This window comes from Sciurus vulgaris, assembly GCF_902686455.1.
Source record: "Sciurus vulgaris genome assembly, chromosome: 6".
NCBI classification, from domain to species: domain Eukaryota; kingdom Metazoa; phylum Chordata; class Mammalia; order Rodentia; family Sciuridae; genus Sciurus; species Sciurus vulgaris.
Genome location: NC_136466.1, coordinates 112,563,083 through 112,589,219, shown reverse-complemented (window position 1 = coordinate 112,589,219; position 26,137 = coordinate 112,563,083). Strand labels below are relative to the sequence as shown.

The following is a 26,137-nucleotide window of genomic DNA, read 5'->3' as shown; positions in this document are numbered from 1 at the left end:
TGTTGTTCATTGATCAAACATTCATCTCCCTACCTTTGGGTTTGAGATAGAGGTGTAACTGAAACCAGGTAGATAGTTTACTTATAGTGGGACTAGAAGAGGGTAACATTATACTGAAGACTTTGCAACCAAGATTTTATTACTTCAAAATTTGTAATCATACATTGGTTGAATTCGTGTCAGTTTTCAACTGTTCTTATACTAGAATACTAATATCATAATTATATGTGTGTTTAACATATATTACAGTTAAAAGTCTATATAAGGGAATAATATAGCTGGGCAAAAATTTTATGAACCATTTTTTAGAAATAGTTTGCATTTTATAAAGTGCTGAGGAGAGGAAGTTGTTTTTCATTTCCCCTCATGTTTGAACCTTAACTCACAGAATAGGAAACTCGAAGAAAGAGAGAGAGAGAGAGAGAGAGAGAGAGAGAGAGAGAGCGCCTACCTGTGCCCTCACAATGAGGGAGAATGAGGGATGAGAACCCCCGTTGCACACTTGAACCTTGCCTACCACCTTCCTCACCAACTATTGATTTTCAAGTGAGGAAAAATTACCAATACATGATTAGTCAGGACCAAGGCTGTTCACTGTGTAATATTTTATTAGCAAGATGGATCACATGTTGCTCAAGGTCAAGACTGCTAAAAAATTTTCTCTTTATTACCTGCCACCATACAGTAAGTCTGTAGGGTGAGACCCTTTCTTATGTCCTCAGCCATTTCACTCTTCCTCTCCACAGCCATACCTAAGGTTCAGGTCCCATGATTTAGTTAAGCTCAGCATACCAGAGAAATCTTGTACTTGAGTTATTTGGACTCTGTTATATAGTGCTAAATCTATTTTCACATGTCTGTTGCTTTTTGTATGTACACTTGTTCATTAGGTTTCCCCAGAGGGATGAGGGATAGAGGGCAAATGGAAGTATAAAGAAAGGGAATCCATAGTGGGAGAAGGTCCAAGATAACTTTACAGAACAATGAATCATAGTTATAATAGTTAAAAGCACAGATGTGGAGTCAGGTAACATCTGGTTTCAGTACTAGCTGTGTGACATTTGGCAACTTCCTGAACTTCTCTGAAGCCTTGCTCTCTTCTTCTGTGAAATGAATATATCATACTACCTACCTGAAAAAGTTCATAGGAAGATTAAGATGATAAATAGAAGGTGTTTGCCATTAAAACCTTAATTAACATTAAGATACTATAATTATTGTAGATTATTATCTTTCCCATTCCTATTACCATTAAAATTGATAAAAAAAAACAAAACTACATTTTGCATATTCTTATCTATTTTTAACTTTATTTTTTAAAGTAAAAATTCCTGCTACTCGGTCAAAAAGACATAAACAGTGTTTTTGTGATGTTTACAAAAATGTTGATCCATCTTCCCTTTCACACCAAGAGCAAACAAGAGAAAGCCTTCCTGTGGTGAGTAAAATTATAATTCTTTTATTCTTCAACCTAGAAAATGCCATTTTTTGTACCATGTAGTCATTGGCTATTGACAGCACTCTTTCCACTTTAAAGACACACAGGTTGTTGAAAATGTTTTTTGTCATAAGGAAATAATTGAACAGAATAAGCCAAGAAAATATGCTGTACAGTTAACTCTCAGTTATCTGCATTGAATACAGACCTCTGTATTAGTTGTTGTCCGTTAGACCTAGCTGGTGTTTAGCAACTTCTTATCCCGCTGACACTGACACTGTCACTGTCATAGTAAATCTTCACTCACTCACTCTCAAAAGTATCCAGGATATATAGTACATTGACAAGATTCTGAAACCCAGATACAGAAGAGAAAGGAACCTGTTTAGTTGTCCTGGATCCCATATGGCTTATAGTGACAGAGTTTGCTATGAACATCCATCATATAAAGCTAGAATTTTGCAAAAACAACTTGGCAATTACTCAATAAATTATACACTAGTTTATAAAGATGGATATTCCCAGTTTGACAAAACCATAAAGTTTACTAGTCACAAACTTCCTAACAAGATAGCAGCATAAATGAAATATTATCTTGAATAAAAGTTTTGACCCATTCCATACAAGATAGAAAAGAAAGTTGGCACCAGAAGATATTTTCTTTATGCTAACCTGTAGGTGGAGGCTTAGTCTAAGTTTAGACCTTTAGTTTTCTTGTGTATCCATAAGCCATTCATTCTATGAGGAGGTGAACCTTAGACTTTCTGTTTGTTTGTTTTGCATGTTTGCATTTTGTAGTTTCACTCTGATGCATTCAATAAATGATGACAGTAAGATTACTAAATAATTAGATGACTTTATTATGTTTATTGTGTGCATTTTTTATATCCCTTGTGATAAAAAAATTTCAAAGTAATTTTCAAAATAAATTTTCAAAGTAAATTTTTCAAAGTAAAAATTTCAGAGCAACATACTTCAGAAGATTTTGATGACCTACACATTTTAAAAATGAATATGTATGAGAATTTATGAAAGGATAAATGAGTTAATCCATCAGTCATCATTTATGGAGAAACAACTATGTACCCAGCTAAGCGGAAAGCATATATGAATATAAAAACTCTGCTACCACCTACAAGACCTTATTATCTTGATGAGGACATATAATGTATATGACATTATACCTATTAATGCTAAATTATATAGCTCTGAAACTCTTAAATAATTCTGAGGAAAGAAAAATCAGTATGCATTAGTGAGAGGTTTCATGTATGATATATGTAATTTATATAATAATAATGAATATATATTTATATAATAACTAATATTTATTGAGCTCTTACTTTGTACTGACATTGTTCTTTAGCATTTTACCTGTGTTACTCATTTCAAACACAAAATGGCTAAGTTCATTATTGTAGTCACCCAGTTAGGAAGAGGTGGAGCCAGGATTCACCCATAGGCATTCTGGTTCTGGAGCCTACTCTAGGATTCTCATAAGAGAGGGATCTGGGCATTGTGAATTGAAGACATTCAGGGAAGGAAGATGAGTACAGACAAAGGCATGAAGGGGTAGAATATTCTTTATGTGTTTTTGAGAGAACAATGTTTTATACTTCTAAGATTATGGGATTTTTAATGCTACCCAATGATAGTCATAAAGCCTTAAAGTGGACTGGTCACATTTATATGATCTTTAAATATTATGTGCTGGGTTTGTTTGTTTGTTTGTTTTCCTATCAGATACCTGTAATTTTAACAAAGTGAGAAGTTATGACTCCTTGTATGTACTCTCACATTCCAGAAGATTGTTTACCTTTTTTCCCAAATCTGTGACATTTATACAGTAAAGCTTACACAAAACATGAGCATAAAGAAAAATGAACATTTTTAGCAGCTTGTTATTTACTGTGTATTTTTGTCAGTGGCATGTTGGAGAGCATATCTACCCTCTTATAGTAAAGTTTATAATATTTTTATCTGATAGCATGAGACCATCAGTGCCATTCTGCAAGATATAGAAGAAAAACAGGAAAATTTATTAGCATTTGAAATAAGAAACCCTGAAGATGCAGGTAAATATGTGTCTTACTTAAGTAAGATTATTTCAGATATCTGGGGTCATTGCTACCTCATCTTCTTCTTATGGGACATTTTAAAGTTTACAAAGGCTGAAAAAGTAGTCTTCTTCATATATATGGAATTATGATTAAAAGTCAATGATGCAAACCAGTAGTTTGTATAATTGTTAACAAAGATATTTCTATATTTAAGATCCTGGGAGTAATTTGAGAGACATTCAGAACCATAATCAGAAATAAGCTACTACTGGTGATATGTTTAGATGAACATATGACAAAAAGCATAGGATAATGACTAGAGATGAGATTATATTATTCATTGGCTCCTCAGCTTCACCCAGCTATGGCAACCCTTAAAAATAGATCGAATTTTAAGGCAGATTTATAAGGTTGAAAGTAACTCCTGATAGATTGAGATCTGTATTTTAAAAGTCAGTTAAAAATAGTTAAAAGTAATTTAAAGTATCTCACCAGTCTTTCATATACCAGGATATAACTTTTAGTTCAGTTTTTATCCTAATTCTTGGTTGTATAGTCTTTTGAGAAAAAATAGTTTCCTTTTAAATTATATCCATCATACTTTTTATCCTAACCTAATGCATGGACATGTTATGTTTTGAGGAAAATAATATAAAATAATTCATACTCCCAAATTTGTATAGTTAATGTATTTTATTTACTATTTATTAATACCTTATGCATGTAAGAGTATTTTTAAAGTTTATAATGTTTTATCATAGAAGGCAATAGACACACTTCAGAGAGGGGGAATGTGCCAAAATTATTTGTTCCTGTCTCACCACAATATTTTGATGTATTTGTTCCCATACTTTTTTTTTTTTTTTTTGGTCTAAGAATATAGTTATGCTTAAACCTCAACAAAACTATTAAAAACTACTTTGGTCATGCTGGATGTGCTATTTTTGCATTTTTTTTCTTATAGCTATTATTTTTAATGGTTAATGTTATCATGTTGTTCAATAAATGTTTCACAGTTTACTCAAATTTCCCCTTTTGTTGAACATTTAAATTATTTCCAGTTTTTGCTATCATGCCACAACATGTAACTTTTTCTGGATTTATGATTATCTTCTTAGGAAAAATTAGCAGAATTGGAATTATTGGGCCAAATTATATAAGCATTTAAAAATCTTGAACTGGAGTTGTGACTCAGTGGTAGAGCACTTGAGTAGCATGTATGAGGCACTGGGTTCAATCCTTAGCACCACATAAAAATAAATACAGGTATTTCCATCTACAACTATTTTTTAAAAATCTATTGATTTATATTGACAGATTGATTTCCTAAAGTATTATGTACTAATTTCTACTTTCACCAACATCACTTTAGCTTTCATTTTTGTATATACTTCTAGTAGCATTAGAATTTTTATTTTAAATAAACTTACTAGCTTAGTTAAAAAAAATAAGCCTCATATTTTTATTTGCCTTGTTGATTTTCAGTGGGACTCTTTCACTGGTATTTATTATTTTGTGAAGTGACTATTCCTATTTTTATTTATTCATCTCTTGGAGCCTGGTTATATAATAAAATTATCAACCTCTTTTCCACCATAACTTCTACAAGTACTTTTCAGTCATTTTGACTTGTTATTTGTTATGGTGTTAGTTTATGTTTTTTTTTAATATTTTTTTTTTTTTTTTTTTTTTTTTTTAGTTTTCAGTGGATTTTTATTTATTTATTTATATGTGGTGCTGAGGATCTAACCCAGGGCCTCACACATGCCAGGCAAGTGCTCTACCACTGAGCCACAACTCTAGCCCCTAGTTTGTGTTTTAATACATAAATTTTCAAATTCTGTGTAGTAAAAATCTATTAGCCTTTTTCTCTTGCTATATTTTTGAATACTTCAAAAATTAGAACATTTTCTTCCTCTTATCCCCCCAGATTTTATAATTTAATTGTATTCTTTTCTAACCAATATATTGAATCGTCACCATCCCTTTATTTTTGTTTCTCTGCTCCTTAAGTGAGGAGAGGTAAGATGATGGAACCCTTATTTTTACTACTCAATATGGAGATTCCATTTGTAAAGCAACATCTCTCTAAAGAAATATTTTTACAAATTTACCCCCCTATACATTCTGACATTTTTTAATGTATCTTTGATTTGAGTGAGAGATCCAAGAGTCATGAATCTTATTTTTGTATATTTCTTTGAAATTTTTCATATGGAACTGTTGCATTCACTTTGATAGCTCTAGTGCCTCAAATGAATGGAGATCAAATATTGCCATTTTAAATATTGTATTTTTTTCTAAGCATTTTAATGTATAATTCATCTAAAACCTCTGTTCTATGTGTAATATAAGGATAAGAATAGGGTGTTTCCCATATTGCTACCCCATTTATCCACCCTTAAGTGTTGAATAATTCCTCTCATTCTTGTTGTTTTGTAATGCCTTATTAATGTATATTAAAATCTTATACATATTAGGATAAATTCTAGGTTCTAACATACTATTGATTAATGTCTCTGATAAATAGGCTCATAGTATCAAGTTACATGCAAAATATCTTTATATCCTTTCTTATAGAAGCATAGAATATTTTAGGTTATTGAGATTTTTTTGGCCTGCAGTTTAAAATTCATTTAGAAAACCCAGTGTGACAGGGCACATATGTAATTTATATATCTTTTAATAAGCAGTGTCAAATTTGTTAAATTTATGTCTAAATTTTTTTTTTTTTTTTTTTTTTTCCGGTGCTGGGGATTGAACCCAGGGCCCTGTGCTTGTGAGACAAGCACTCTACCAACTGAGCCATATCCCCAGCCCTCTAAATTCTTAATGATTCTATACATTTTTCCCCTTTGTTAATGTGTGCATCACATGATGAAACTAATCCATCGTTGATAGTATTAGGAAGATAGAAACCACTCTGGGGACACTGACTCTATACATAATCAAATCATTTGATTTGCAAAAGGAAATTCTGGAACATATTCCAACTATGAACCTCATATCATCTGGTAAAATGTGTCTTGGCCCAAAAATATTGAGCAAAATCCTTAAGAAACAAAACAAAAGTGAAATGAAAGTGTGTGACTTAAAAGAAATAAAAGGAATTCATTTAATCCTTTTAATTTCCTACTTAGGAATCTGGATTTGTACATAATCCACATTTATATGTAAATCCTTAATAGTAAGTTTGTAAGATCAATAAAATAACCTTGTATGTCACATTTTGCTCTTTAAATACTGCAGAAATGAAATAACATGATTCTAATGTTTAAGAATTTATAATGTACAATTATGTATAGCATACATATTTTTAAAAAATAAATAATGTAAAGTAAATTTCTGACACACACCTCAAAGTATTAACAGCAATTTTCTTTTGGGTGTAAAATAAAAGAGAAGCAGGGGGTGAAGACAGGGACTTTGACCTTTCATCTTTGTAAACATTATATTGTTTCAAAAAAACTTTTTACAATATTAGTGCATTCCTTTTTAGAAAAAATTTTTGTAGTTGTAGATGGACAGCATGCCTTTATTTTTTTTTAATTATTGTTTTTTTATGCTACAGGATCAAACCCAGTGACTCACACATGCTAGGCAAGTGCTCTGCTCCTGAGCTATAAGCCCAGCCCTAGGGCACACCTTTTATATATGAAAAAGTTTTGGTTTTTTTTTTTTGGGGGGGGGGGGGTTGTTTTGTTTTTAGATAATACTAGGTAATGGAATCCAGGAACTTGAGAATGCTAAGCCAGCATTACACCACTAAGCTAAACCCCACCGACTCCCAAAGCAAACAGTTTTAACAGAAAAAATACTTACCTTCCTTTGCTGAGTTTCTTTTACAGATAAGAAAGTTGACCATCTGCAAATTAAAAAAAAAAAAAAAAAGGAGAAAGGATTTTGAATGTTTTTACCATAAAGAAATATTTGAGGAGATAGGTAGCTTTACCCTAATTTGAACATTATACATTGTACACATGTATCAAAACATAACATTATCTCATAAATACATACTATTTTATGTGTAAATTTTAAAAATAAAAATAGAAAATGTAAAAGTAGAAAAGCAGAAATAAAAAATCACTCATAATCTTACCACCCAAAGATAGCTATATTTTGCTTTTTTCCTTTTTCTTTAACATAGCTGTGACCATATTGCAGACAATTTTGTTTCCTCATTTTTTACTTAATATTAAAAAGAATCTTTCTAGCTTATTAAAACTCCTCATAAATCTAATCTAAAAGGCTATATGGTTTCCCATGTGGCAGTGCCATTATTGACTAATAATTATTTTCATATTTTTTTACCAATAATTATTCTCCACTTTGAAGTTGTCATCAGTCTTGACTTATTACAAGTAATGCTTCGATGGATGTTTTTCCTTTGGTTCCTTTTATTCCCTTCACAGCACATTCACTTTCTGCACCATCACTGTGAGCTTTCTGAGGCCCATGAACAAAGAAAGGCCCTGAGAATACAGATATGGAAATTTCCTTCTGTGTCCTGATCAACATGCTATGCGTCAATGATCATTAAGCAAACTTGAAAGTTAATTAGCAAAATAATCTTTGAAATTTTGAAGAAAAATGAAGTACTTGAAGGATATAAAGGAAAAATAAGGAACTCTCTTCTTTCATTAGACTTAATGCTTTCAGGCTAATTGTGAATCTTTGGTAGTCTCTTTAACAAAGAGTAGAATATAAAGTTGCTTCCCATCTTGATCTGAAAGATAAGCTGACATTTTTTTTTTTTTTTTCTCTTAAGAAAGCACATCCTGGGGCTGGGGAGATAGCTCAGCTGGTAGAGTGCTTGCTTTGCAAGCACAAGGCCCCGAGTTCGATCCCCAGTACCGCAAAAAAAAAAAAAAAAAAAAAAAAAAAAAAGAAAGAAAGCAAGCACATCCTTTGATGTTCTAAAAGTAGTACTATCTTGATGTCAGACAGTCCTTACCTCTGTATACTGTGTGTCTCTAGCCATGTTTTCACCATACATGGTCTGCACTAGGGTTGTGAGAATAGCTTGCTTTGTGAAACTGGTGTGCTCTTGAAAAGTAGTGTGCAGATAACCTTTGTCAAATCCAAACATTTGAAAAATATACCAGGTAACTTTTTTATGTAAAGAAATTTGTCATTTTATTGAAAAGAAAGGAAGGAGGGAGGAAGGAAGAGAGAAGAGCTGACCATAGAGCTCATATCACTATCACTTGACTAATCTAGGTTCTCAGTGAGGTAGCAGAATTAGAATTTAGACTGGCCTGCTCATTATTGGCACAGTATTCTTAACTATACCTCAGGGAATTTCTTTAGAATTACATTATTAAATAATTTGATTTAGATATCTGGTCCGTTAATATTAGGGAAGTGGGTAGGGAATAATGGTTTTTTAAAAAAATTAACAGTAAAACCAGTTCAGTGTGATTGTTTGCTATCTTCAGTTAATTGACTTTATATTTTATTACCATGTTTCCAGAACAATACATTGAAAAGATGTTAGAGATAAAAGAGATTATGGATAATGTACTTGCCAAACAGAAAGCAGAAAGGGATGATCTGGCTAAAAAATACAGGTGAGTGAAAAAAATATGTGCCGTATATTTTCTAGAATTATGTTTTTGCTACCCTAAATTGATGTGGGCCTGATGGGATGCCTTCCAGTCATTGGTGTGAACCCTGCAGCGGAATAGCAAGGTCCTTCTGCTTCCTCTCTTCTTTGTTCTGGTCATGAGGTGAACAACTTTGCTGTGCACCCATTCCACCATAATGTGCTACATGCTGCCTCACCGTAGGCCCAGAGTATCTTTTTTTTTTTTTTTGGGGGGGGGGGGGTGGTGCTGGGGATTGAACCCCGGGGCCTTGTGCTTGTAAGGCAAGCACTCTACCAACTGAGCTATATCCCCAGCCTGGCCCAGAGTATCTTGAGGCCAACCAACCATGGACTAAAACCTCTAAAACCATGAGCCAAAATAAACCTTTTCTTTTAACAAATTTATTATCTATTCGTTAAAGTAATGGAAAGCTGTCTAACTTTAGGCCTAGAATTTCTTAAGAATACAAACATCGCTTAGAACCAATGAATGACTTCATGGGGTTATTTATTCTGTTACCACCATGGAAAATAATACATTCCAGAAATATATTTTATACTTTATTAACTGAAATATTCAGAAAAGAATATTTTAATATCTTAAAAAGTTGTCTACAGTGAAGAATCTTATCAAAGCCTTTCTGGTCATGAAGTCTAAAGATTCTTAGCACAATCAATTTTCTACACTAAATTTTTTTATGTGTAAATGTTTGTTTCTTTTAGTGCAGTTGATTAATCAGTTGATTATTCTTAGAATTCTGTGTTTTTGTGTGTCTATACTTCTAATCTTTTATGGTTCTTAAGGAATTTTATTCTGAGAATATTGATTATATACCTCTTCTCATCCTTTTTTGGGAAAAATGTTCTGTATCTTTTCTTGTATGAGCATTTTTATTAGTTTTTAATAGACTTAGCTACATAATACCTTCTACTCTTTATTCGCATTTAATTTTTCTAAGTATTTCCTTTATATTCTTGTCTTATAATATTTTGGCATCTATTACATATTCAGTTTTCTCTGAACTTGTTTAAAAATTAGTTTAAAATTTTTTATTTCTAAATGTGTTGTCTTCTGTCTCTATTTTGCCTTTCTCTCCACTAAGTTCCTTTTTGCTTCCTGACTTGTTTCCCTGGCAGTAGCAAGCAAGTGAGCTTTTATGATCTATTGATGGGTAATCAACTGTGAGATATGTTCTAGGGAACTTTAGAGTCTAGCTTTAATTTTCTTTAATATCCTATGGTGAACAGTGTGAACACCTAGAATTTTGGAAAGTTCTTGATAACTGAAGTTCCAGGTATGTAAATTCTTTTTAAGATTGCTATAAAATTTCAAATCTTGATCTGAGTAATCAAAGAGTTCTTACTGTCTGAACTTATTTCACATAGTGTGGTATTAGTATTTTTGTTTCCCTTTATCTAACTTCTTGCATTTTTTTGCTACTAGTTATTTGCTAAACTGATTTCTTCTTGCTGCTTTTTCTACTTACATATGACAACTTTTAACATAATTTACTGGATATTCAGTATTAACAACTCTATATTTTGATAAGGAAGGCAAGATATCTGTATTATTGCTTTTCATTAAAATGGCAGCTCTAAAACATGGTCTAAAGACTCCTCCTGGGGGCTGGGGAGATAGCTCAGCTGGTAGAGTGCTTGCCTTGCAAGCATAAGGCCCTGAGTTCAATCCCCAGTAACACGCAAAAAAAAAAAAAAAAAAAAAAAAAGACTCCTCGTGGGTTCCTGAGACCCTTTCAGGAAGTCTATGAAGTCGAACTATTTTGTATAATAATACTAAGATATTTATTGCTTTCTTTTGTTCATGTGGAATTTTCTAGAGACCATCTGATGGTAATGGAGTTGTGTTTATATACATTTTTGTGTTTTAAATTTTTATCATTTTTAATTTCTAAATTAAAATTTAGAAAAAAATTTGAGTACAAATAGAACCTGAGGTCAAAAAGTTTTAGAACCACTGGAAATGAAGTGTTTAATTTCTTGAAGTTCTATGGGGGATAAGTAGGCTTAGCCAAAATACAGAGATGTGGAGCTATAATGAGCCATTTCCTCTTCTGTAGTCTCATGATTTTGAGAGATTTGGTTTGGGGAAGGTGCACAAGATGATGCTTGTCTAGATAATCCCTCTGGGCATGAAAGAGTCTCAAGATAGGTTCAAAGTACAATTACTCGATAAATTAATATTTTTCAGGTCTAGTTGACATGTGATTATTCACAAAACAATCTTGTTCCTCTATAGCTAAAGGAACCTGAGTGGAACTTACTATCAAATTTTACTTCCTAATATACTTTTCTACTTAAAACAGTAAGCAAAACCCAAACTTAAAAAAATGATGATTCTCTTCAGCCACCAATTACTACTTTCCAATCAAAAGCTAGTAGTACCTAGATAGACAACCTAAGTGTTGTTATCTTTTAGAGGTAACTCATAGATGATATTATTTATATATTATTTTATATGGACATAAATTGAGCAACCCATTGTCACATCCTTTAAAAAGAGATACTCACTGTTTAGTCAGTTTTTGATGTTGTTGCTGTGACCAGAAGGCCTGAAAAGGACAATTAAAGAAGGAAAATTTTATTTTGGCTCATGATTTCAGAGGTCTCAGTACATAGATGACCAATTCCATAGCTCTGGGCCTGAGATGAAGCAGAACATCATGGTGGAAGGGCATGGCCAAAGAAAGTAGCTCAGAACATGGCAACAGGAAACAGAGCCGGGAGTTCTGCTTAACCAGGGACAAAATATATACTCCAAAGACATGCCCCTAGTGACCTACTTCCTCCAGCCACGCCCAGCCTGCCCACAGTTACTGCCCAGTTAATTCACATTAGCAGATTAGTACACTTAACCCAATCATTTCACCTCTGAAAATTCTTCCATTGTCTCACACATGAGCTTTGGGGGACACCTCATACCAAAACCATAATACTCACCTTAAATAAAGGAGTTTGCTCCCAGTGGAAATGCATTGCAAAGGTAGACTTTTGAGTATTTCAAGCTGATTAAAATTGAGACAGGGAATCTTTAACATCTAAAATGACTGATAAAACAGAGTTTCCTACTGTGTTTGTTCGTGCTTTCCCTCTTTCTGTTTCTTCCTATAGGGTATCTATAGAGTCATTTAAGCATGGAGCCCTGAGAGAACAGCTGGCCAACTTGGCCACAAGACAGAAGAGCCTTTTAGTTGTGGCAAAGAAACAGAAAAAAATAAGAATGAAAATTCAAGATTATAAGAATGTCACAGCATTGTCTGATCCTAGTTTAAAGAAGTTGCCATCCAGCTCACATATCTTCAGTGAAAAGGACAACAAAGAGTTTACAAAGAGTCTGGAAAATTCAGTGCAGCCCCAATCAGGTTCACTTTCTATTGTCAATATTGCTTGTAGAAGCATTCAAGAAACACCATTGTCTCTGAAAACTTGGCATGACAGCCATAATACTAATCTTTGTCCAGATTCAGAGGCAGTAAGAAGGGGAGAATTTTCTGGAAGTGAGATGAATTCTAAACAAAATGATTGTACTTTGGATGAGTTATTGAAATCTAGACACCCAGATGGCACTGATAATATTAAATTATCATCCCAACCTGTTACTTTCATTGCTCAGGCAGAATATGCACAAAAAGATAATGATCATACAGAAACTATAGCCAAAGATTGTGAATTCTATAGTCCTTTTGCCATAACTGGCACATTAAATGATTCCGAACCCACAAGTATACTTTCCCAAAAGGATGCCCATCCATCAACTGTTATTTGGGATCAGGACCTTTCCCAGTATGATCCAAAAAGAGGAAACAGAAAAACAGCTTCCCAGCAACCACCTGGGGAGGCATCAGAATCCTGGGCACATCACGGCATTGCTGTCTCGGGCACTGACACTGTGCATCAGATGAAACAAAATCTTGAGAAACCAGCTTCTGCTGTTCTACATATAAATCACAGTCAGATCTCTTCTTCCTCTGGGTCTGGCCATCAACATACTACAAAAAAGCCTTTAAACTACAGCACAGCTCCTAAAAAGAAATGTATGCAGATAAAAGATTTGATATTACTAGGAAGAATGAATCCAGGAAATAACATTCTGGAATTTAAAACACAGGTATTTTATAATTTTTTCTCTAAAACTATGTAAATTTGTAATAAGTAAATGTTGCTGTCACATAGTGTAGGTATTTAGGGAAATAGAGTTTGGCTGGGCATCCTGAATGGAGAGATACAATCTTTGTATTCTTAGCAAGTGAAATCATGGTTCTGGAATTGCCCTAATATATTTCAGTCACAGCACCTTTGGGTCCTCAAACCAGAACTAGTCAATTATATTGCAGCAGGAAGGATTTAAGAACAAGATAAAAGTAATAAACTTAAGCTGTCATTAGTTCCATAATTTTAAAAACTATCACTATACTGCTAAAGCATGCCTTAAAGGGATATGTATAAATTCATCTTCCATAGAAGTTCAGTTTAGAACCCAAGATTAGCTTGGAGTATGGGTAAATCTGACTCAATTAAAACAGTATTACACATGCATAAAAAGGGATGAGAAAAAAAGGTTTTGTTGGACATGCATGTAAAAAAGTCTCCCTCTCCTCTTTCTTTACATGCATTTTTTTAAAAGAGGAATTTAGAGTGGCAAAGATCACAGAGCCTTTAAATGCCTCTTTGCTTATAGGCCAATCTGACAATTCAATCTGGACTAATTAAAATTTAATCTGAATGACCTCTGTTTCTAGCTCTGCTTATTTCTGGATAATAACGCTTTCCTTAGTTAATAAACTTTACTTTAATTTTAAATCAAAATATTTTAATTTTAAAGCTCAAAATTATAGTTTTATGACTTAATTAGTGGCTTGATCTCAGATTCCTTAATATTCCAATTTTTTGCCTGTCAAACAATTTGTTAAGTGGTGCCTACCTTAGATTATCCGATGCAGCTCAAATTTTAGCAGACTAGTTACATTAACTCAAATTTCAACAATTGTGGTAACTTCTCTGAATTAGCTATAATAAAATTTTAGTAGAGATTTTCAAATTTCAGCTAATTTTCTTTAATAGCTTTATTGAGATATAATTGGTATATGATATACTTTTACAAAATTGAAATACACAATTTGGTAAGCATTTGTATGCACCTATGAAACAATGATTACAAGATAATGAACTATCCATTAGCCTCAAAAATTTCTTCTTGCCTTTTTGTACCCTGTCTTTATGCCCCTCCTTTACCTTGCTGATCCCAACAATTACTGGTCTCCATTCTTTTCCTACCCATTCATTTACAAGTCCAAGAATTCTGTGTAAGTGGAAATATACTTTTATGTATTTATTTTTTTCTGACTTCTTCTGAATGTAATTATTTGAGATTCATCCTTGTAGCATTAATCAGTAGTTCATTCCTTTTACATTGTTGAATAGTGTGTGTGTATATATATATATATCTCACATTTGTTTAACAGTATACCTGTGATAGACATTTAGGTTGTTTCTAGTTGATTATTACATATAAAGCTACTGTGAATCTTGGTGTACCAGTTTTGGTATGATAAAAACATAATTTTCTCGGGTAAATACCTAGGAATGGAGTTGTTGAGTCATATGGTAATTATACACTGAACCTAAAAAACTGCCAAAGTTGTTTGTAAAATTTTACATTTCCATCAGTTGTGAATGAGAGTTCTAGTTCCTCAATGTAGACTGATCAACCTTAATTTTAGCCATGCTACCATGGAGTGTAGATGTGTGTATTGTGATATAACCTGTACATCTGTATAGTGGTTTATCACTGTGGTTTTAATTTTCATGCCCATAATGATGAATGATGTTTAATATCTTTTCACATGGTATTTGCCATCCGTATTTATTCTTCAATGAAGTGTCTATTCAAATCTGTTGAACATTTTTTATTAGTTGCTTATTTTCCTATCATATTTTGTGATATACATACAAGTACATATAGATACACATCTTTATCAAACTTATGCTTTCTAATTATTTTTACTACACTGTGGCTTGTCTTTTCATTCTCTTACCATTATTTTTTAAAATAGAAGCCTTTAATTTTGATGCAGGCTTATTTATCAATTTATTCTTTCATGAGTTATGTTTTTCATGTCCTATTTAATCATTATTTGTCTTACCCAAAGTGGCCAAGTTCTATTTTCTTCTAGAATATTTGCTTAGGTTTACATTTAGGGCTGTAATCCATTTTAATTAATTTTTGTATGTAATACAACATAGGATCCTCATTTATATTTTTGAATTTGAATATATTTGATGAAAAGATAACTCTCTTTCCATTGACTTGCCTATATATCTTTGTCAAAAATCAATTGTTCATATATATATATGTCCCTCTTCTGTTTCATTGATCTATTTGCCGATCTTTCCATCAATACTAAACTATCTTGATGATTGTAGCCATAGATAAATCTTGAAATCAAATAGTGTTAATCTTGCAGTTATGTTCTTTTCCAAAAGTGTTTGGATATTCTAGGTTCTTTGTAATTATATATGAATTTTATAATGAGTTTATCAATATCAACCCCTAAAAAATGCTGTTGTTATTTTTATTGGTGTTTTATTAAGCATATAGGTTAATTAGGGAGGAAATGACATCACAATAATATTGAATTGTTCACCCATGAATGTGGTATGTCTTTCCATTTATTTAGGTCTTTCTGATTTTTCTCAGCAGTGTAACAGTGTAAAGGTTTTTCACATCTTTTGTAAGATTTATCTGTTCTTAAAGTATTTCATATTTTTGATGATATAAAATTTCACTTTGTGTTGTTTATTGCTATAAACACTATATAGAAACTGGTTTTTATTTACTGAGATACTATCCTTCAACCTTCCTAAACTTATTTAGTTCTAGTAAATTTTTGGAAATTCAATTGGATCTTCTGTATAAATTATCATATTGTCTGTCTGTGGATAAAGATAGTTTTAGTTCTTTCATTCTTTTGAATACCTCGTATTTCTTTTTGTTGCCCTACTGCACTGGCTATTTATTCCAGTACAGAGTGGAAATAAAGTGGTGAGAGCAGACTTGTATTTTCTCCCCAGTATAAGACTACTTAGGGAGAAATATTTAGTCTTTCACCATTAAGCATAATGTTAGCTGTAGGTTTTTCATAGAGCCATTTATCAGACTAAGGAAGTTCCTTTCTATCCCTAGTTTACTAGTTGAGTGTTTTTAATCCTAAAAGGGTATTGGATTTTCCCAAATGCTCTTTCTCCATCAATTGAGATGATCATGTGGGATTTTGTTGTTCTATTGATATGATGTGTAATCAGTCATTGGTATGATTGATTTGATGTACAAACAATTAATGTTAATTGATTTTTGGATGTTAAACCAACTTTGCATTCCAGAGATAAATTGCAATTGGTAATTCTATATGATTCTTTTTATATATTGGTAGATTAGATTTGCTAGTATTTTTTAAAATTTTGCATTCATATTTGACAATATTGTGTTTTGTTGTCTGTCTTATTTTGGTGTCAGGCCAAATAGAATGAGTTCAAAAGTGTTTCTTTTTTTCTGTTTATTAGAAGAGTTTGTGACAAACTGGTATTAAGTCTTCTTTAAATGTTTTATAGTATTAAACAGTAAAGTCATCTGTGCCTGGGCTTTTCTTTTTGGATATATATAAATATATATATATATATATTTTTTTTTTTTTTTAATTACTAATTCAGTCTTTTTTTTGGAGGGGTACTAGGAATTGAACCTAGGAATGCATACCCACTGAGCCACATTCCAAGCCCATTTTATTTTTTATTTTGAGACAGGGCCTCAATAAGTTGCTTAGGGCCTTACAAAGTTGCTGAGGCTGACTTGGAACTTTCGATCCTCCTGCCTCAGCCTCCCAAGCCACTGAGATTACAGGTGTGTGACACCACGCCCAGGTGTTTACTTTAAAGTAATTAAATGTGTGTGGATTAAACAATCTTATTTAAAAGTTAATTACTTTAGTTATTTGTTATCAGTTTTGGTAGTTTGTGTCTTTCTAGGAATTTGTCCATTTCACCCAATTTATTGTCATACAATTATTCCTTGCATTTTCTTATAATCCTTTTTATTTCCCTGAGGTCAGTAGTGATGTCCCTACTTTCATTTCTGATTTTTGTCATTTGAGTCTCCATGCTTGATTTTTAGTCAGGCTTGCCTAAAAAAAAAATCAACTTTTGGTTTTGTTGACTATCACAACTGTTTGTCTATTGTCTGTTTATTTATTTTTACTCTATTATTTATTTCTTCAACTTGTTTTGTGTTTAGTTTCCTCTTCTTTTTCCATTGTCTTAAGTCAAAGGTTGTTTATTGAAACAATACCTTCTTTTCTAGTAGAGACATTTCTATAACTATAAATATTCCCCCTTATTGCTTTTGTTGTATCCCCTAAGTTTCAGTATGTTGTGTCTCATTTTCATTCATCTCAAAGTATTTTCTAATTTGCCTTTTGGATCAATTCTTTGATCCATCAGTTATTTAGAAAATATGTTCTTTAATTTTCGTATAATAGTGAGTTTTCCAGGTTTTTTTTTTTTTCCTGTTATTCATTTCTAATTTCATTCACATTGTGGTTGAAGAACATCTTTATTTCAATTCTTTTAAACTTTTTGAGGTTTATTTAATGGGTTAGCTAGCAGATGTCCTGGAGAATAGTCCATGTGTATTTGAGAATGTATATTCTGCTGTTATGTTTTCTATAGGTGCCTGTTAAGTTTGATGGGTTTATAGTGTTCAATCCTTGTCTTTCCATATTGATTTTTTGTCTGTTTGCTCTATATAACTCCTTACTGAAAGTAGGATATTGAAGTCTCCAACTATTCTTGTTGAATTGTCTATTTTCCCCTTCCTTTCTGTTAATTTTTGCTTTCTGTGTTTGGGTACTCTTATATTTTAAGTGCATATGTGTTTATAACTGTTTTATGTTCTTGATGCATTCACCCTCTTAACATTATAAAATGCCCATTTTTATCTGTAGAAACAATTTTTGTTTTAGTCTGTTTTCATCTGATTTCAGTATAGCCATTCTAGTTTTCTTGTGGTTGCTGTATGATATACTTTTTAAAAAATCTTTTTACATTCATTTTACTTGTCTCTTTGAATTTATCTTTTTACATTCATTTTACTTGTCTCCTTATGCATTATATAGTTGGATCTTGATGTTTTAATACAATCTGAAAATAACTACTTTATAATAAGATTGTTTAATCCACAGACATTTCATATTATTAATGCTGATAGACTTAGGGTCTATTAATTTTTTATTAGATCCCATACAGTAAAATTTGCCTCTTGAATTCTGGATATGTTTGTAGTCTTATAAATATTTTGAAAACTTGTTCTTGAAAATGGTTTGATTCTTTTGAGTCTTGTTTTTGAGATTTGTTAGTCAGGACTGGAGCAGTGTCAAGTCTAGGACTAGTTATTTTCCACTACTGAAGTAAGATTCTTTTATGTAGTCCCCTAATACCCCATCAGTCTGAAGGTTTTTCTGTTCTTGCTGGTAGGGATCCTATTCCCTGCCTTGTGAGAGTGCTGGGTGTCAGTACCTCTAATTCTTTCAAAGTGGTTCTTTTTCTGTCCTTGGTCAATTTCCTTACACATATACATTGATCCCTTTTCAGCTGAAATTTAAAGAGGACCCTCTAAAGAGCTAGAGTTTTCTCTCTTTAGTACCTTGTCCTGCAAACTCTTGTCTCCTTTGTCCCTAGACTCTGCTCTGTCTCCTCGACTCAGGTTATCCACATGCTTTACCTAGATTCCCTTTCTCTGTATCATGACCTGAAAACTCTGTCAAGGTGGTAAACTGGGACAATTATGGGGTTCACCGAATTAAGTTATCATCTCTCAGAGATCATTGTACTTTGTTGCCTGATTCTTGGCATCTTTTAAACCATTGGATCATATGTTTTTTATTTTTTTTGTTTTGTTTTGTTTTGTTATATCAAATGTTAGGGTAAATCTGATTCCTATTATTTCATCATGGCCAAAAACAAAAGGTCATACACTTCAGCAATTTTTATCTTAATGTTTGTTTTATTTTTTTACTTTAGGAGACTATCCACAAAGCCAGTGTTTTATTAAGTGGTAAAATTAAGGTAGAAAATGGACAGATTTATCAAAACCCAGTCACTTGGCTCAAGGATCTCCTGGGAGGTGACAGTTACGTGACCTGGAATTATGCTTGGAGTAAGGTAGGTCATTCTTAAGTTTATCTTTAATTTCATATTTAAATGAAAATACATATTTTATGAAGCAACATTTTTTAAAGCAATTTGGAAGATCTCTAAGCTAGTTCTTGTTCTCATATGTCTCTTCTGTGACATGCTACATGTGTTCTTCTATACTGTATTTGCCAAAATTCCCATGAGCATGACTGTGTAGCTCACTGCACCTCCCTTCTTTGCTCCTCTAGTCTCAGAAATTTCAATGGCTCTAATCTTCCATTTTTATCCTTCCAAGAGATTTCGGGGCTTTATGACTTCATATAGAAAATTTGGGACTACTAGTGTACTAATATTTTAGCTTATGCATGTTATTATCATTCTAATGAAATAAGCAAAATCTTAACCTAAATACAAAAGTACATTTTACTTTCATTTTTGAACATAGCATTATTTGCATGTTGCTAAAAGAAATACTTTCCTCAAAAAGAAATATTTTCATTCAGACCTCATAGACTTAGTAATTTCTCTCAGTTTTGTCTTCTGAGTTATAAGCCCAGTAATGACAGACACCCTGTGGTCCAGTATTCATCCACCTCCAGATGTCTGTGGTACCATCTTAGGAACAGTCTTACGATGACTCATTCAAAAAATGTGTGAATCATCAGATCCACCATTACTGTTTATACCTTTAACCTCCCTTAGCCATTGCATTAAGCCTCAGTGCACCAATAATAGGAGGAAACTTTTCCTCTTTTACTCCTTGCTCCTGCTATCCCCCAAACTCTGTGCCCCTCTCTGCATTCTGTTCTTGTAGACCTTTGGAGCAGGTGCTTCTGGTACTGTTTCAGTCACTTCACTTATATCAGCACATTCTGGATTTTGTGTGCTATATAATCTCTCTGACTTTCCCCCACTGAATTTTTTTCTTTCCCTTTCCCTATAATCACCAGATCATCTACTTTATCTTTACTTTAGCCCCTTTGCTAGTTTTTTTCATTGATAATTTCTATCAAATGACAGTAATTAACATCTTACAAATGATAATCCCTTTTTTTATTGTAAACAAATGGGATACATGTTGTTTCTCTGTTTGTACATGGCGTAAAGGCATACCATTTGTGTAATCATAAATTTACAAAGGGTAATGTTGTTTGATTCATTCTGTTATTTTTTCCCTTCCCCCTCACCCCTCCCACTCCTCTTTTCCCTCTATACAGTCCTTCCTCCATTCTTGCCCCCCTCCCTAACCCTAACTCTAACCCTAACACTAACCCTTCCCTCCCCCCATTAGATAATCCCTTTTTATAAGAAGACTTTAAAAAGTTTTCTGATAGATTTTTACTGTTTTGTAAAAACAGCCTTGGTTCTTTTGGCATGCTGAGAAGACACCATTCTCCCACGCTTTTTCTCCATTGGAACCACTGCATTTCCTGCCTTTGAGTAGCTGGCTGTGACATCATTTGGCCCTCACAGGTTACTCATGCCTCATTTGCATATCACATTGCTTATAGTGTTTTCTCAGAAATGAAGCCAATTTGAGTTCTAATGTTTAGCACCTCTGTGTTAGTGAAGTCAACTGTAAATGTGGACACTAAAAGTAGAACTCTTAGATATGATATTCATACAGATTATCTAAGCATGTTTAGATTACTTTCCTTTTTTAGATTATCCACAAAAATGAAAGCAGAGTTTTTAAAATTTCAATGGGATACTCATATACTTTTAGTAAATATCCCAAGCTGAGAAATATGATCCCAGTGAGTTTTTCACAATATTTAAGTCTCTTTCAAAATCTCTTTTAAAGTTTACCATAGAAACCTCTGCTTCCTCTTGTCTGAGAGGAACTCCTAAATTCACAGACACTTTTTGATGAACTTTTCACTACATTGGTAAATGTGAGCATTGTACTGACTGGTTCTGAGAATGTTGGAGGGGATATGGGGCCCATAATGATTGGTTGTCAGGCTTGAAATGCTAGAAAAGTGTGTCTGATACAGAGTACTGCATCAGATAGAGAAACATCACTAGGTGCAGAAATGACTCATACCTCCCACCCAAGCAGCTGTGCTGCTATACATCTTTGCTGAGGAAATTCTGGTGCTTATTCTCAGTGGGCATCACTGATTTCTCTTGCTGCTTCTGCCTCCTAGCTGTTAGATACCATTCTAAAGTGGCCAGAGCAATCACTGAGTAGGAGACAGGATACCAAACTAGTTCCTGGTTCTACTTTCTGGAAGTTATTTGATCTGGGCAACAGTTTTCAGTCATGGTTATGCATTAGAATTACCAAGGGTAGAAGGGCTTTTTAAAACTAACAGTGTCTTATGGACCCCAGCTCAAAGCCTATGATCTGATAGTCTGAGTTGGGAACTAACTGGCAGTATTCTTAAAAAATTTCCAAGTGATTCTAATGTTCAACTGGGAGTGAGAATCATTGACCTAGGACAAATCATTTAACTTTGTCTTCTAGTTCCCTATATATAATTTTTCTGCCTTGATTAACAAGGGAGGCCCCATTTCTTTCATTAGAAACAAGTTGCCCTGAACTCAAAAGAACATATAATATAATCCAGCCATCTTTATCAATATATAGCCTCAGTCATAGGCAGCAGAAATGGCCCACCTCCACAGGAAAATGCCTTTCTATTCTATGACCATTGCATTAACATGCTGGATCTGTCTAATCTCAGAAATTAAGCTAATTTGGCCCTGGTTTGTATCTGGATAGGAGGGAAATTGCCTTTTGTGATATGATTGCCATATAAAAATTATAAGAATCATTAGAATGGCAATCACAATTCATTTTTGGGACTTCTTAGGAGTGAATTGAGTGAATTGAAAAGTAGGCTGCCATTTTAGGTTGTGACTCAAGGAACACTAGACAGATACCTTGTGCAAACATACTTCCTAACCTTTAAGATGCCTTGCTGAAGTTCCACCCTGATAAATTCACTCCTTTGGAGTTAGTGTTGACTTTCCTCTTTCCCTCTACCCTCACATACTTCTATAAAAGAAATTCATTCAACTACCATAATTACAAATATCAATATATAGATAGGTTGGGAATAGGAATCTAGAAATTGATGATTGTATCTGTCCAGTGATTGTTCATCTGGACAGAAAACCTAATTCAGTCAGTTACTTTCCTACAAACTTAGCTTCTACTCAGCTGTGTTATAGAAAACAAAGATGTTCAAAGAAATGAATCTTTTAAAAAATATTAATTATCTAGGAGTTGTGAATTCTGAAAACATAAGTACTATAACGGACCTTCTCTTGCCTCCTGCTGAATAGTGTTGGGGCATAGGAAAGGAGTCTTGAATTGGAATTGGGAGGTATGTATTATGGTAATGAACTTTACCTGAAAATTCATTTTCTTAGAAGGCAGTTCTTACACTTTGAAATGATTTTCTGTCTTATATTCTGAACTCCTAAAGAAATAATTTATTTGAGAAATATTTTCTTAACTAAAATGTCTTTTGTGTTAATGAATCTGAAAAAATAGTTTTTTGTTGTTGTTGTTGTTGTTGTTTTGCCTTTTTTTCACACCCCGAGATTAAAAAACCACCACTACCCTTTCCTGTTTCTTCTCTTGGGGTACTGAAAATTGTAAGACTTGCTTCTTAAATCTTACAGATTCCTATTAATTGATACCTACAAAGAGTTTTTCTGAAGACATGTGAAAAACAGACTGATATTTTCAAAAATAAAATGGACTCCCTTCAGGGAAGTAAATTTTTTGATACCTCTTTAATATTCAAAGGTATCATGGTTTAGATATTAAATATCCCCCAAATCTCATGTGTGAGACAATGCAAGAAGTTTTAGAGTAGAAATGATTGGGTTATGAGAGCCTTAACCCTATCAGTGGCTCAGTCCCCTGATGGGTATTAACTGAGTGGTAACTGAAGGCAGGTAGGGTGTGGCTGGAAGAGGTGTGTCATTGGGGGCTGACTTTGGGTGTGACTTTGTTTTGAGTGGAGCCTCTCTCTCTGCTTTCTGATCATTAGGTAAGCCACTTCCCTCCACTACACTCATCCTCCATGATTTTCAACCTCACCTCAAACCCCAAGGAATGAAGCCAGCTATCTGTGAACTGAGACCTATGAAACTGTGTGCCCTCAGATAAACTTCCTCCTCTAAAGTTGTTCCTGTCAGGTCTTTTAGTCACAGTAGCAAAAAGCTGTCTAAAACAAAAGGCAATCAGGAGGTTGAGATAGAAGGATCACCAAGTTCAAGGTCAGTCTCAGAAACTTAGTAAGGCCCTAAGCAACTTAGTAAGACCCTGTCTTAAAAACAAACAAACAAAAAAACAAAGTCAGGTAATGTTTTATATTTTTTTCTTGATTCATGTTAGTTCATAAGGTATACAGAAACATTTGTTATAGCAGATAATAACGATAGTTAATATTGTACTTTATTTCTTCTGACAGTCTTACCAAAAGTTAATTGATAATTTCACTTGTCTCATTAACCAAATTTCTGGAAGAGGGATTTGCTGAATCATCCACCTCATATGTGCATATGCACACATGTTGCACACACCCTACTTCTTCCCCACCCTCCTTTTTCCTTAAGTCTGCTGTGAGGGAATCAGCACAGGCTTATATCTGAGGAATAATGGACTTTTGGCTGTAAGAGTTTCAAGGAAAACCTCAGTGGCCTTAAGACAAAGCACCCCTTCAGCTCTACCTTTTAGAAGAGCAAGAACACAGCCACCTACAAATATCCTCATAGAGCACAACTTGTACTAAGCTCTGTCTCTTGTTCTCATCTGGGGGAAAATGACAAAATTTCTCAGAGCATGAGGTTATGAACGCCAAGAACCTAAGAAGCTAGACTCTAGCTCTTCCTACCATGCCTCTGTCAGAATAGGCACATGTGAGCTACATTTGGATCCTAATAAGATAATAAGATTTTCAGGATTCAGTTTGAGCTATATGAAATGTGATGACCGTTAGCACTTTTGCTTTAGTCAGCTGTAGCACATACACTAATATGAAATGTAATTTCTATATAATCAGTCAACAAATATATGAAAAAATGTTCAGCATCTGTAATAATTAGAGAGATGCCAATCATAACTACACTGAGATCCCATCTCACTCCAGTCAGAATGGCAATCATTAAGAATACAATCAACAATAAATGTTGGTAAGGGTATGGGGAAAAGGGACACTCATACATTGCTGGTGGGACTACAAATTGGTGCAGCCACCTTGGAAAACAGTATGGAGATTCCTTAGAACACTTGTAATAGATTGACCATTTGACCCAGCTATCTCACTCCTCAGTTTATACCCAAAGGACTTAAAAGCAGCATACTGCAGTGATGCAACCACATCAATGTTTACAGCAACTCAGTTCACAATAGCTAAGCTATGGAACCAACCTAGGTGCCCTTCAATAGATAAATGGATAAAGAAACTGTGGTCTATATACACAATGGAATATTACTCAGCCTTAAAGAAGACTGAAATTATGGCCTTTGTTGGTAAATGGATGGAACTAGAGAATATCATGCTAAGTGAAATAAGCCAATCCTAAAGAACCAAAGGTCAAATGTTTTCTCTAATACATGAATGCTAATTCATACTGGGGGAATAAAACAGAGGGAGTGAAGGGAGGGGAGGGGTCACGGGGGTAGGAATGATAGAATAAATCAGACATTATCACCTTCTGTGCATATATGATTACATGACCTGTGTAACTCTACATCTTGTACAACTAGAAGAATGAGAAGTTATACTCTGTTTATGTATGATGTGTCAAAATGCATTCTACTGTCATGTATAACTAATTAGAACAAATAATAAAAATTTTTTAAAAAGAAATGCAATTTCTAAAAGTGACCTACTGCCTGTTCATTTTGAGTCTTTTCATTAATTTATTCAATAAATCCCTCTACTTTGAAAGATACACTCTAACTTGGTAAATTTTCTTAAAGTTATGTTGTTCATGTGTATGAATTACCTCCAGTGGTATGTTTAAGCCACCTTATATTATTGCTCAGTACAAACTGATAAAAATAGACTTTTTTGAAGTATGAGATAAAGGTACTAACATACTAAGCCTGCACTTTGATTAGTATATAAGGTACATTAGACATTGCCAGGGCATAACCCATACAAAATCCATTGTTTATAATTAGTGATTGTTTGGAGAATTGATAATGACATTCAGGAGCCTTTTCTCTCCTTCTCCACCCCCCATAGAAAATGAGGAGGGATTGGAACATGGGCAAGCCAGATATATTTCCTAACCTGACTTTGTTTGGTGATGGGATTGAACCCAGGTGACTATACTTTACAGATCACCTATACCTTCCTCACCCTGTCCAATTTAACAAGTATTCAGTATGCACTAAATAGTATAATAAATGTTTTTCATGCATTTTATCTTTTAATCCTCCAAAAACTTAAGCTGAAGATACTTATTTTACAAATGTATAACCCGAGGAATTTAAGAATCTTGCTTAAGAGTTGTGACTTCAGTTTTTTACCCCATAAAGTCAGGCATTATGTGAAGTGCTAAAGATATATAAATTAATATGACACAGACCATGTCCTCAAGAAGTTTATGGTTTAATGGATACAAGACAAGTTAAAACATAATTTCTTTTAAATGCAATGCTGTGACAGAAATAGGAGTACAGAAGATGCGAGAGCCTAGAGGAGAGTCATTAAGTTTAGTGGTTCTAAGAAGACATCCTGTCTCAATTATGGCTGACAAAGGAGATTGGCCTCCTCAGAGGCAGGGATTAGGGAGAGGGAGTCACCTGGATGACCAAACTTTGGTCCACACCTCGCCCTCTTTAGCCAAGGCAGCCAAGGGTCACATGACATACTT

The 26,137-nt window shown here is 33.5% G+C and overlaps 1 protein-coding gene across 1 annotated transcript in view; it reads left to right on the top strand.

Moving 5' to 3' along the window:
* ANKRD31 (ankyrin repeat domain 31) overlaps nt 1–26,137 on the top strand; it is a 154,584-nt gene that overhangs the window by 103,666 nt on the left and 24,781 nt on the right. The window contains exons 19-23 of the mRNA XM_079146035.1: nt 1,323–1,438; nt 3,426–3,513; nt 8,972–9,068; nt 12,215–13,211; nt 19,175–19,315. Of these exons, the coding sequence (XP_079002161.1) occupies nt 1,323–1,438; nt 3,426–3,513; nt 8,972–9,068; nt 12,215–13,211; nt 19,175–19,315 (1,439 nt within the window). The remainder of the gene's footprint in view (nt 1–1,322; nt 1,439–3,425; nt 3,514–8,971; nt 9,069–12,214; nt 13,212–19,174; nt 19,316–26,137) is intronic.